This window comes from Puma concolor, chromosome A1, assembly GCF_028749965.1.
Source record: "Puma concolor isolate L17-30 chromosome A1, mPumCon1.1.hap2, whole genome shotgun sequence".
Taxonomy (NCBI): Eukaryota; Metazoa; Chordata; class Mammalia; order Carnivora; family Felidae; genus Puma; species Puma concolor.
This window is the reverse complement of record NC_141667.1, coordinates 37695502-37708635: the sequence shown is the minus strand read 5'-3', so window position 1 is coordinate 37708635 and position 13134 is coordinate 37695502. Positions and strand designations below refer to the sequence as shown.

The following is a 13134-nucleotide window of genomic DNA, read 5'->3' as shown; positions in this document are numbered from 1 at the left end:
GAATCTCCATACTGTTTTCCATACTGGCTAAACCAATTTACATTCCCACTCGCAGTGTACAGGAGTTCCCTTTTCTTAAGTATCTGTTGGCCGTTTGTATCTCTTCTTTCGAGAAATGTTTATTCAGCTCCTTTGCCTGTTTTTATTTTATTTTATTTTATTTTATTTTATTTTATTTTATTTTATTTCATTTCAATTCAATTAATTAATTAATTTATTAATTTATTTATTTATTTTAGAGAGAGAGATTGAGAGTGAGCAGTGGAGAGGGGCAGGGGGGAGAGAGAGTCTTGAGCAGGCTCCACACTCAGTGTGGAACCCAACACGGGGCTCTATCTCATGACCTTGAGATCATGACCTAAGCCTAAATAAATCAAGAGTCAGATGCTTAACCAACTGAGCCACCTGCGTAGCCCTACTATACAGAAACCTATTAGTTTGCTATAGTTCCACATGTTTATATTTGTTTTTGTTGCTCATATCCATGAAATCATTGCCCACACCAATGTCAAAAAGCTTGTCCCCCAGGCCTTCTATTTCTCCAGGTTTATGATTCGGATGGAAACCAAAGTCTAGAATATGCCAAAGACCTAAGGAGGGCAGACAGCAAGAAACCCTGAAATCATCTGGTTAAGATATTGTTGCTAGTACTGTACTCTTGATATCAATGCTCAGAGTAAAGGCACCTAGTAGATTTTTAGTACAATTGTGAATGAATGGATGAATGAAAGGCACGTAGTAGGTGTTCAGTAAATAAGTTTTGAATGAATGACTATATGAACACATACCCTATCATTGCTAGACGTTTGCCATTGCTGTGTGATTAATTTCTCAATTCTGTGTAGGGCCTTTAGTCATTCTCTCTAATTTTAAAGTCCTGGATGGGAGAATATGATTTGTCAAGTGGCCATGCCCTTACCCTCAGAGAGGTAGAAGAAATATCTGGTTTTTCAGCTTACATAGTGACTGAGGGGGCTTTGCCTCTCATTAAAACTTACACGTATGGGAATGGTATTCAGATTCTGGTTATCAAAAATATGATAATCTACTACTACAGTGTTGGATTAATTTTATGTTAGTTATCTGGAAATAATAGTAACCTGTTTTATTACTAAAACAGTTTAACTATTGTATTTTCTCTCTAACTGATATGAACAGTTATTACAGTACCTCCTATTCCTTATGTTGTATAAAAAGGTATTTAGTTGATGGATTATTACTCAATGCTGTACCCTCAAATTAAAGGCTACATTGTTGAAAACAAGAAGAAATGTGCCTTTCTAAAATTCAAATGGAACCATGTCCCTTTTAAATGGTTATTTGAAATGATTTCAAGTCAGTTTAGAAAGTAGAGAAATAACCGTTATACCTGGTACTAAGTGACCAGCAGGAACTTCGTTTAATGAAGTTTAACTAACATCTTTTCTTGGCTAATTTTATAACATTTTCCATCATATTGCTGAATCTTTGAATTATGGTTGGTAAACCCGGCTTCATTTGTGTAGAAGCCATCTACATTTTCTAGTATTTCCCTGACTTTTGATGCTGCCTGCATAAAATTCCAAAAATTTTGAGACTAAGCTGTGCTTATATAACACCAGTCACATAGTTCCTAGAGCTTGAGGGATTCCAAAGGGAAGACTTGGAGACTTTGTGTGTGTGTGTGTGTGTGTGTGTGTGTGTGTATAGACACACGTATACATACACATACATACTTTTCTTACATACATTAAAAAAAATTTTTTTTAACATTTATTTATTTTTTGAGAGGCCGAGAGAGACAGAGCAGGAGCAGGGGAGGGGCAGAGGGAGAGGGAGGCACAGAATCTGAAGCAGGCTCCAGGCTCTGAGCTGTCAGCACAAAGCCCGACGTGGGGCTCGAACCCACAAGCTGTGAGATTATGACCTGAGCCAAAGTCACATACCCAACCGACTAAGCCACCCAGGTGCCCCTTATTATATACTTTTTAAATATACATTTTATACTCAGGTTAGGCTTATACCCATTTAGGTTTCTTGTGCGTGTTGGTGAGTTTCTGTTCTAAGGTTATGGAATTCAGGAGCCACATATATTTTATTATTTATTTATTTATTTAATTTTATTTTTTAATTTACATCCAAGTTAGCATATAGTGCAATAATGTTTTCAGGAGTAGATTCCAGTGATTCATCCCCTATCTATAACACCCAATGCTCATCCCAAGTGTCTTCCTTAATGCCCCTTACCATTTAGCCCATCCCCCCACCCACAGCCCCTCCAGCAACCCTCAGTTTGTCCTCTGTATTTAAGATTCTCTTATATTTTGTCCCCCTCCCTGTTTTTATATTATTTTTGCTTTCCTTCCTTTATGTTCACCTGTTTTGTATCTTAAATTCCACATATGAATGAAGTCATATGATATTTGTCTTTCTCTGACTAATTTCACTTAGCATAATATCCTCTAATCCCATCCACGTAGTTACAAATGGCAAGATTTCATTGTTTTTGATTGCCAAGTAATACTCCATTGTGTGTGTGTGTGTGTGTGTGTGTGTGTGTGTGTGTGTGTGTGTGTGTGTATACCACATCTTCTTTATCCATTCATCCATCGATGGACATTTGGGCTCTTTCCATACTTTGGCTATTGTTGATAGTGCTGCTATAAACATGGGGGTGCGTGTGTCCCTTCGAAACAGCACACCTGTATCCCTTGGATAAATGCCTAGTAGTGCAGTTGCTGGGTCATAGGGTAGTTCTGTTTTTAACTTTTTGAGGAACCTCCATACTGTTTTCCAGAGTGGCTGCACCAGCTTGCTTTCCCACCAGCAGTGCAAAAGAGATCCTCTTTCTCTGCATCCTTGCCGACATCTGTTGTTGCCAGAGTTGCTAATGTTAGCCACTCCGACTAGTGTGAGGTAGTATCTTACTGACAAACCATGTGTATTTTAGACTCTATCACATCAGTATTGTGCTGATCAGATGGCATCTAAATAACAGATGCAGAGAAAAAAAATGATCATGATTCTTTACTTCAATATGAAATTTAATTTGGGAAGAGCTGAAAATTACAAGAAGCAAGGAGCAATTTTCTTGTGTTACTGTACAAATTTTGAATATGAAGTTTAAGATACCGTATTTTATTCTTATTCAGAGGAATTGTTTCATAAAGTCAGTTAAACTCCATACAGTAAGAAGCATCATATAAATGGAGCTACAAAATGTTAAAAATAGGAATCCGTTTTGTGTACAGATGTTGGCCTCATGTTAGAGTGGCCTTCTGACAATTTCTGTCAGGATTCTAAATGTTCCATCTATATTTTAGGATGTAACATGGGACCTCATTGACATCTACAGTAAAATAAAGAAGAGCCCTATATTTCCTATCTCTGCCCCAGTCAGAATTGTCCCATTTTACCAGTTTTTTTATGTTGTGGTACATTTAACTCTTGCAAATAGAAGTTACTGCTTTTAAAGCATGTTTGGAAACACTGTCTTATGCAAGAAATTTCAATTTGCCTTTTTCACTTTTTTTTCTATAGAAGAACAAAGTAGACTTTTATTTTGAGTGATATGATTCCTAAATAGACCCATTAAGGTCCTACTGTTGTCATTTCTCTGAAGATTTCAAATTGCTTAAATGTCCATATACTTAAAAACTTTTCATTATGAAAATAAAAGAGAATTAGGAAAATAAGAGACAGATGTAAATTACCATTTGACTTTAAGAACAGCCTTTTAAAAATATAGTTCAGAAATTGAGCAATTGGGTATAGTCTTAGAAATGTTGATTTCATGGATGTTTTTGCAACACTCCAAAATAGCAGAAATACATTGCAGTTGTGGTTTTGGGGAAGTTGAAACATTGTCCATTGAGTTCAATGGACATATTAGTTTGTTGGCTAACTACAAAATAGAGGCAAAACTTTTTACATATTTTTGATCTTCTGATAGGAAAGCAAGCTGCAGAAGCTTCTGCGAAGTATTACAAGAAGCAGGGAGGTGACAAGGAAGGCTGAGAAACTGGCCTGACACAAAGAAAGGCTACACGCATTCAGTTGAAAGTGTGAATGTTTAAAGTATGTTGATCACACCATCTGTCATCACATTGCTATGTTGCTGCATTATAAGTTTATTTCATCTTTTATTCATATTTTCTTTCATTTAAGATCGCAGTTTAATAGTTTGAAAGTGATGAGGAAGCGCATTCCATTATCATAAGAATTTCGTATCTTTGAGAGTCGGTACACATCATTGGTTGTAAGAATCCAAACCCAGCCACACCTAATTTTGTATTAACATCTGTCGTTGTCTTGATATGTGATCTAGAGAAAGATGGGTAACCTTCCTTTGCCTCAGCTTCCTCATCTATGAAGTAGGAATGATAAAAATGGTACTTATGTCATAGAACTGCTATAAAGATGGAATGATGTGAAAAATAGATAACTTTAGGTAACACATAGCTTTTGTTATATTCCCCAGTGAGATAAATGGTGAGAGGAACTTAAGTGGGGCAATTATTCAGCAATTAATATATTACTAACATTTACCCCATGATAGCTCATTTAATTCTTTCTGCAGTCTCAGGAAATATGTATTGTGCCATTTTACAATTGAGGAAACTGAGGTGTCCAACATGAAGATATTTGTATTTTCCTGTCAGCAACGTCAGGCAAGGAACCTGACACTGGGCTGCTGCCTTGTGAAATGGGGTGAAAATTCATATTCTAACTTCCTAATGTTGGAAGGCTCCAATGAGCCACATCACTGAAAAGACCGCGGTGTCCCGGAGTCACCTTCTGGAATGTAAAGGCCTCCTGCTAGGAGTGATAGTGCTGCCATGTCTTCTCGCGAGTCCTCCCGCAAGAAAGATAGTCTGTTGTCAGCCCCACGAGGTACCAGGGAAATAATGCAAGGGTCAAAATAGCCTTCTCTGGGTGCTCCGGCCTCTCGGGCCTCTGGCAGCTCGATGGCCTGCAGCTCCAAGGCCTGGGACTCCTCATTCTGAGCAGGGGTGCCTTGCCAGCATAAACTCTGCTGAGCAGAGGCCAGCAGTAATGACTGACACTCAGCTTAGCCCTGGGGAAAAGACTCACAGAAATCTCCAAAGACTTTGTCCCTGAAGCAACAAGTGAGCAGTTTTGCAGGATGTGAAAGAATTTTCAGTAGACGCACCTTGGACATTTTGACCTCCTGTGGCCCCTTCCTTCTCTGTAAGTTAAGATTTCCTGTCACACAGCAGCAAGGAGATAAAGCAAACTAGCTGAGCTTTCTAAGGATCCCTGAAGACCAGCAAAGACCATAACTGCTATGAGCAAATGCTGAAGAAATGCAGACCCCTCCAGATGGGTGCAGTCATTCAGTATTTGTCCTTCCATGGCTGGCTTAGTTCACTTGTGGTTGGTGTCCTTGGGGTCCATCCATGTTGTTGCATGTTGCCAATTTCCATCTCTTTTGGTGGAAATTGATTCCATCTTTTGATTTCTACCTCTCTCTGTCTCTCTCTCTCTCAGAGTAAATAAAATACATTTTAAAATGTTTTTAAAAATCCAGGATACCAAGGTGACATATTTTGAGGGGAGTGTGTCCTGAATCACCTCAAAGGCATAAATTAAAAGTGGCTGGAGACAACTGGGCAAATATATTTGCATTTCAGAGGTGGAATCCACTGAACTCTCCCATATGTTATTCAGTGTTGTGGGTCAGGGGAAGAGAAGGCTAATGCATCTCCCTTGGATATATTGAGTTTGAAGCACCTGCGGGATATCTAGGTTTAGATGCTCAGTAGACACCCAGAGCTATGGACATGGGGATCCAGAAGCAAGTCTGGAATGGAGCTAAGAGTTTTGTGAATAAAGGATATTAGAGATAATAGTTGAATCCAACATGGGAGTGTCAAATTGAAAAGGAAAGGGGCCAGAGAGCAAAGTCCCAAGGGATACCACATTTATGGGTAGTTGGAGGAGTTTGTGTGGCCAGCAAAGTACTAAAATCCTGAAATAGAAGCAAGGGAAAGAGAATTTCAAGGCATATGTAGTCCCTGGCAATGGCTGATACTTGGGAGACATAAAACATGAGCTGTGAAAAGAGGTAGTCAGGTTAAACAACACCATTTTTAACCTATGGTAAAGCACTTTTTGTAATGTGGTAATAAGATACCAGAATATGCTATATTGGGTGAAGGCAGAGACTGTAGAGAACTCCTTTATGAAATTGACCAGTGAAGTAAATTTCTTCATTTGACAGAGACAGGACTAACTTTTAAGGGTACCCCAGAGCTAAAGGCGAATGAGGAACAGAAGACAGAAGCTTAGGACCGAATATAAAAAATCTTAAAACATTGTCTCATGCTTACTAGTACCTAGTCTTATTTTTGGTGTACTCAGAAAATGAGCCAAAACGTGTAAATTCCTTCAGTTTGTCTGACTCAGTTTTTTTCCCTGTATAACTGAATGTTGTTAAGATCTGTTTATACCTAGGTGTTTTTGTTTTTGTTTTTGTTTTTTACTCAGCACTCTTGTAATTCCGAGAGCAGTTATTTCAAGCTTGTGCTCACCAAGCACCTCACACTACCTGTGCTACCTTTGCACCTGGTCATTGCTTAAGGAAGCATTTCTGTAAAGTTTTAAGTGGAATTAAAAGTGATGTTATGCTACTTAGGTTCTCTTTTTTCTTTTCCACATTTTTGGCTCTGCCTTCTGCTTTTAGTGATACCACGCTACTGAGCATGAGATTGAGAAACATGTTTATATAAGGCAGTGCCCTCCCACAAACACAACCCTTTACTTCCCTTTAAGAGTAACCAGCACTACTCTGATTTTTATACAGTCACAGCCTTGGTTTTTAAAATTGTTTTATTACGCAGGTGTACATCCCTAAATATTACAGGTTGGTCTTAGTTCCTTTTCTAAAGGCGTGTTTTTAAAGTATCTTTTTATTTTTAGGTTCGTTTCTTTCCCTTTTCTAATTTATCAGTTGACAAAACCAGATCATTCGTCTTGTAGAGTTTTCTCACACTCCAGATTTTGTTGATCACTTTCACGGGGTGCAGTTTAACATGTTTTTCCCATCCTCTGTATTTCCTGTAAACTGGTAGATGGATCTAGAGACTTCGTTTCAGGACCCTCTCCCCCTTTATTTTATTTTATATTTTGGGACAAAAGTACAGCTTAGGTAGTGGGGTGTTCCTCCCCAAGGGACACACAATTGTGTGTTGGGGAGGGTTGCAGCAATTCATGCAAAATGCCCAGATCTGCGACATCATCGTGTCAGATTTCTAGAGTTTCTTCATTCATTTGCTGGATACCGATACATTCTTGTCAGAACTACAAAGAACATGATTCCTGAAAGGAGTCCCAACAGTTACTTCATTCTCTCCCTTAGGTTTCCTTTGTTTTTGCAGTTGGACTGTTTCTGTGCTATCAGCATAAAGCACTCCTTTATACAGTGCTCATTCCCTATATCCTTGTCAGCTAGAGATTTTAAAATTAACATCATAGCCTTAGGCTTTTGCTATTCTGTCAATGTAACAAACCCTTTCTTCAGCTGTGACAATGAAAAAGATTAATATAGGAAACCTAATCTATGTTGACAGAGGAATAATTCTTCAAAGGAATGTTACATTAAGAAACTATTGAGGCACCCGGGTGGCTCAGTCGGTCTGCGTCTGACTTTGGCTCATTTCATGGTCTCATGGTTCATGGGTTTGAGCCCCACGTCGGGCTCTGTGCTGACAGTTCAGAACCTGGAGCCTGCTTCAGATTCTGTGTCTCCCTCTTTTTCTGCTCCTCCCCCACTCATGCTCTGTCTCTCTGTCTCTCTCTCTCCCTCTCTCTCAAAACTAAGTAAACATTAAAAAAAAAGGTTGATAGAGCATTGTTATTGATTACTTAAAACTGCTTTATATATATATATATACATATACATATATATATGTATATGTATATATATATATTGGGTCTCCCCTAAGTGTAACTTTACAACTTTTTTTTTTCTTTTTTTTCTTTTGTGGCTAATAGAACATTCCAATGTACCGGTGGAAAAAAATATCACTTTAGAAAGACCTTCTAATATAGAACTCACATGCCAAATCACAATATCTAGGGGTGTGAATTCAGTAAATGTGACTTGGAAAAAAGGTGATGAACTACTTGAGAATTATCTCACCAATGCAACAGGATGCATCCTGTATGCCCAGTACATGTAAGTATATAAAATTTTAACCTGCATGGCTAGATGAAATTTGTTAACTTCTTAACATTTTTGCTGACTGGGCATTCTTTCCTTTGCTGTCTCTTGAAAGTTATGCTAATGTTCTATTTTGCATATTTACGGGACTGTTTCTATTTTAGAATTTTGACTGAATGCTAAGTCTTTTTCAGTTTGATCAAGAAGTGTTTTGAGAACTAAGTCTATATTAATAAATTCTCTTTAGGTTTACCATCATTAATAGCAAACAAATGGGAAGCTATTCTTGTTTCTTTGGAGGAGAAAAGGAACAAAGAGGTACATTTAACTTCAAAGGTCAGTACTAATAATTTATAGAGTGATAATTTCAGCATTAAATTTTTAAAATTCTAAATATCCAAATATTTAACTTATCATTAAAGCACTAAACATAATGAGCTGAGAGAAAATCATATGCTTTTCACTGAATCCTAAGTTGTGACCTTAAAAATGGAGCTTCCCAGTCTTCCCAGTGGTAGACTTTGTGTTTCCCAATCGACTTGCCATCCAGCCCCCCTCCCCTAGATTAAAGCACAAATTTTAGTTTGAAAGATTGGGGTGCCAGGTTATTTGCAAGTCATAACAGTCTCTTGAGTTCATTTATTTTTTTCATTTGCTTAGCCCACTAAACTCAGAGCTTTTATACCATCCCTCTAGGTATCTGTTATTGCACCCCTGGACTGTGAGAATGCGATCTGGTGTTATGTACCTATCAGTGGCTCCAGGACTTAGGGGTTTCAGGGATCCATAACATTTAAAAATAATATGGAGATACACAAAGGGTTGCCTGTTTTTGGTCTCCTCAAATAAGGACACACTCCAGAATACAATCCATAGTACTCTCCTGTGGTACAAACAAAGGAAAATCAGAGTGTTTTACTTTTACTATCATTAAACCAAAACCTTAAAGCTCTCAATCTCATAATAAAGACTGATCTTTGAGTTGGATAATTATCTTCATGAAAAACCCCTATTTTGTGATGGATTCGTGAACCACAATGTCCATGCTAGTATTTGGGAAATGTGGTCTGTTGCCATATTCACTATTTTGGGCTTTGCTTTACATTAATTTCCCAGGGCACATGAGAAATTGTTCTCTACTTTTCCTGAAATTTTTGAAGTCTGGCTAGCTGCTCTGACAAAATATGGATACCATCTCCAAAGCCCCATCAATAGCAGAATGGCCTTCTTCAGTATTGTCTTGATTTAAGATGGTTTGCTCCTACATCCCTCCCTATATTCCCTCTATACTCACAGATTTGTTTCCTTCATGTGGTTTTGTAAATGTTCCTACTCGGTAAATGTAATAAATCCTTGTGTTCATGCAATTTGGTCTCTGCAAAGGCAGAAACTATTACCATCCTTTGATTATTTGATCATGGACATTCTCTCTTAACCTCTTTTCCTCTGTTTGCTTAATTTAATTTAGTAAAGGATAGATACACTATACATTTCCTTCTCTTATTCCCTTCCTTCCCTTGTCTTTGTCTCTCCTTCCTCTTCCCCCTCACCCAGTCCCCTCTTCCCTTCCTTCCTTCCTAATGAGCTAAAAGAATATTAAACACATATGCATACACACAATCCTAGTAAACATTTTATTGAGTCTCCCTTCAATGTGTAAAGAGATCCTATAGTTTTGAGGAAATACTCATCAAATCTTCAGGCTTAAAATGATTCCAGGAGATTCAATTTTAAAAATTGCTTTCCCCCCCTCCTAAATAGTACTGTTTTCTAAAAATATGTACTAGTGGGGCACCTGGGTGGCTCAGTTGGTTAAGCGTCCGACTTCAGCTCAGGTCGTGATCTCATGGTTTGTGAGTTTGATCCCCGCATCAGGCTTTGTGCTCAGAGCCTGGAACCTGCTTCAGATTCTGTGTCTCCCTCTCTCTCTGTCTCTCCCCCTCTCTCACTCTGTCTCTTTCTCTCTCTCTCAAAAATAAATAATAAAATAAAATATTTATTAAAAAATAAAATAAAATAAATAAAAATATGTACTAGTAATGCCTGTTCAGAATTTAAATATTGAATATATCATGCTTTTTCCTATCAGCTCTCTTATAATAAATTACTTAAATTATTATTTAGTAGTGATTTCTCCTGCCTCTAATGTGAAGATGAACAGAAGCATTTTACTTTTCAATGTGCCAATACACTTAATGCTGAGTGTTCTTGGAGAAGGCCTCTGGATTCCATATCTATTTTGTGATATCTAGGCTAATTCTGGCTGGTCTCCGGAGCAGCAACACAAGGCCTAGGTTTGAAATCAAATGCTTGAGGAATGCATAGAGCCACTGAATATTTACTATTTTTTTTTCTTTTTATAGTATTCTTAAAGTAGTTTAGTTCAGTTTATTAGTCTTTAATGCCCACTTATCATTAATGTAACTTTTAAGTATCTACTGTATCCTGAAGTTATTTAGAAATTTAATAAGTTCGGGCTTTCCAGATCTTCTTTGGTAAAATAATAATTTCCTTTAATTCATCTAGATTGAATATTGCTTGGAGGAGAAATTATATTTGATTATAATTTCAAGGCATCTGCAGAATAATTCATTCATATTAGTTATTATGTAGTTAGATATATAAGATACATATTTTTATAAATATCCTACTATATTATGTCTCCACATGGCTTGTTTGTGGTTCTTCCTAAGAAGAAGGGTTATTTTTCCTTAGCAATGCTACAGCTGAGTGTGGTTGAAAAGGCTTTTTTATCCTCTGTTTTAAATCCAGCCAAAAAAACGCATTCTGCTCTTGACTATATGAGTCAACTATAGGGTATGTGCCTGAGTCCTCAGAACAGTTCATCCGCAAAATCCCTGCTTTGGCCTTTATGGGAGCGGGTTGGTTTATTACCACAAGACTGTAAAAAGGCTTCAACATCATTGATTAGTATAAAGCAAACTGTGTGTTTGGCTGTTGATGCCGGTACAGGCGAGAGAGCAAAGTCATCCTGGAAGCTTGCAAGTGCTAATATGTCAGTGATTACTTTTCCCTCAAGAAAGATGAATGAATGCTGGTCTATGGTGTTCCTCGGCAGTGGGTCAAGTATTCCGACATAGTTGCTGAAAACTTCTACGATATTCACTAATGTTAAAATCTCGTAGTAGAAAGATGCAGAAATTTGGTTGGTAAAGGACAAGTAATAGCACATAGAACTTTTTAGAAGTCATGGTGAGATTTTAACAGTACCAAATACTGCAAAACCTGTCTTGGAGTGGCCATCTGCCTTTACTAGGAAGTTTCCAAGGAGTCAAAGTATGGAAGAGTGGCATAATAGAGTCAGTTGGAACTTCAGCTTCAAACCCTGGTGTTGAAGTCTAGTTAGCTATCTTCAACTATGGGAAAGGATCTTTTTCCTAATTTGATAATATCTTAATGTCTTTGAGCCCAAAATGACACAAGCTGATTTTTTTCTAGCCCATGAATATGCAAATATAAATCTCTCACCTTACAACTCCATTGGGCTTTTACTGTCACCAGGTACATCCCAGACTGCATCTTATTAGACATGAGTTTGAATTAGCAATTTTGCCATCTTCAAACTTGGGATTCTTCCATTCCCAAGACTCTCACCTGTCCTGCTTTATACAAAGTTTCAGAAGGTCAACAGAACACATTCGACTACTGTATCACTGTCCTTTGCATAAATATTTCCAAACATAAGTAGCAGCCCACAACCAACTGTGACCTCTGGAGAAGTTCAAACAAATTCATGTTTCCTGACCATAGTGCATTTTATTATTTAGATCCATACTGCTGTTATCAGCCATATAAAGCATAGCAGAGCAGTGGTTCATGTCCTCTTGGTCATGAGTCTAGGGGATAGTCAAGAAAACAGAGGAGATGAAAAGAAAATAGAATTTTGCTTTTGTTTCCCTGTAGCATCACTAAGTCACTGCACAGTTAGTTGTCTGCTGTCTGTACCCTGATCTTAGCATTTCACTGGAATGATTTAGCAGCAGAGCTGTATGTTCCTCACCCAAACCTCATAAAATATCCCAGATTTTCTTGAAAATCCCCTTTCAGCTACCAGTCATGCTTTCCAACCCTGTGCCTCTTAGAGGCCTACTGAAAAACAGTGTTTTTCTGCCATGTTTCTTCCCCCAAATGTTGCCTTTCTTCCACTTTTGATTCTTAGCTTACAGGTAGATTTCAATATTTTGATCTTATTTCAACACGGATTTTCCCAATAAAGCATGTCCTAATGAATTTCCAGAAAGAATCATGCTGAGGTTGAGAACCAGGAAAGGTATCTGGGATAGGAGATCAACAAACAAGGAAAGCAGAAACTGTGCCCTTGACTAGTGGCCAACACAACTGGTTTCAAAGTCTGCCTTCAAAGCAGTGTTTGTTTTGAGGCGAGCCTAGCCTAGCTCTAGAAGTAACTATAACAGAGCTGCACTACTGAAAAACAGTGCCAGATATATACATGTTGTACCTTTTCATGTGGAACTCAAGAAGTGTGGCTCTGCTTCATCTGAGATTTGGAAGGAGCCTTGTGGCTTCCGAAAAGAATCCTTATTTTAGCCAAGCTCAAATCTCTGCTTCATTTATAAGTCTTTAGTTGAGGCCTCACCTGAAGTAGGGTTGATCTTTCCAAGAGCTTCTGTGTTCTCATACTTCATTTAAGAATAAAGCCACACCAGGTGTTGGACATACTGGGATGAAGTATGATTAGGAAGTGATCTTGAATTGATAGATTGTGTTTTGTCAGAAGGCCCACAAATAACTTCATTCTCACTTGGTCCAGTCATTCCTTCTCACAGCAAAATCTCAAATAAGAAAATATACCCAAAAAAGGGATGGTCAAGCAAAGTAACAGTTTGTTATTGGCCAGTCTTGGCCACAAACCTTGCTGAAATTCTTGGAAGCCTATGCCACATGGAAGGCTTCTGTTTTCTCAATTAGATTGTACTGACCTTCAACTA

The 13134-nt window shown here is 37.9% G+C and overlaps 1 protein-coding gene across 1 annotated transcript in view; it reads left to right on the top strand.

The window, feature by feature from the left end:
* EMB (embigin) overlaps positions 1–13134 on the top strand; it is a 46498-nt gene that overhangs the window by 22637 nt on the left and 10727 nt on the right. The window contains exons 5-6 of the mRNA XM_086678525.1: positions 7996–8179; positions 8412–8500. Coding sequence (XP_086534651.1) covers positions 7996–8179; positions 8412–8500 — 273 coding nt within the window. The remainder of the gene's footprint in view (positions 1–7995; positions 8180–8411; positions 8501–13134) is intronic.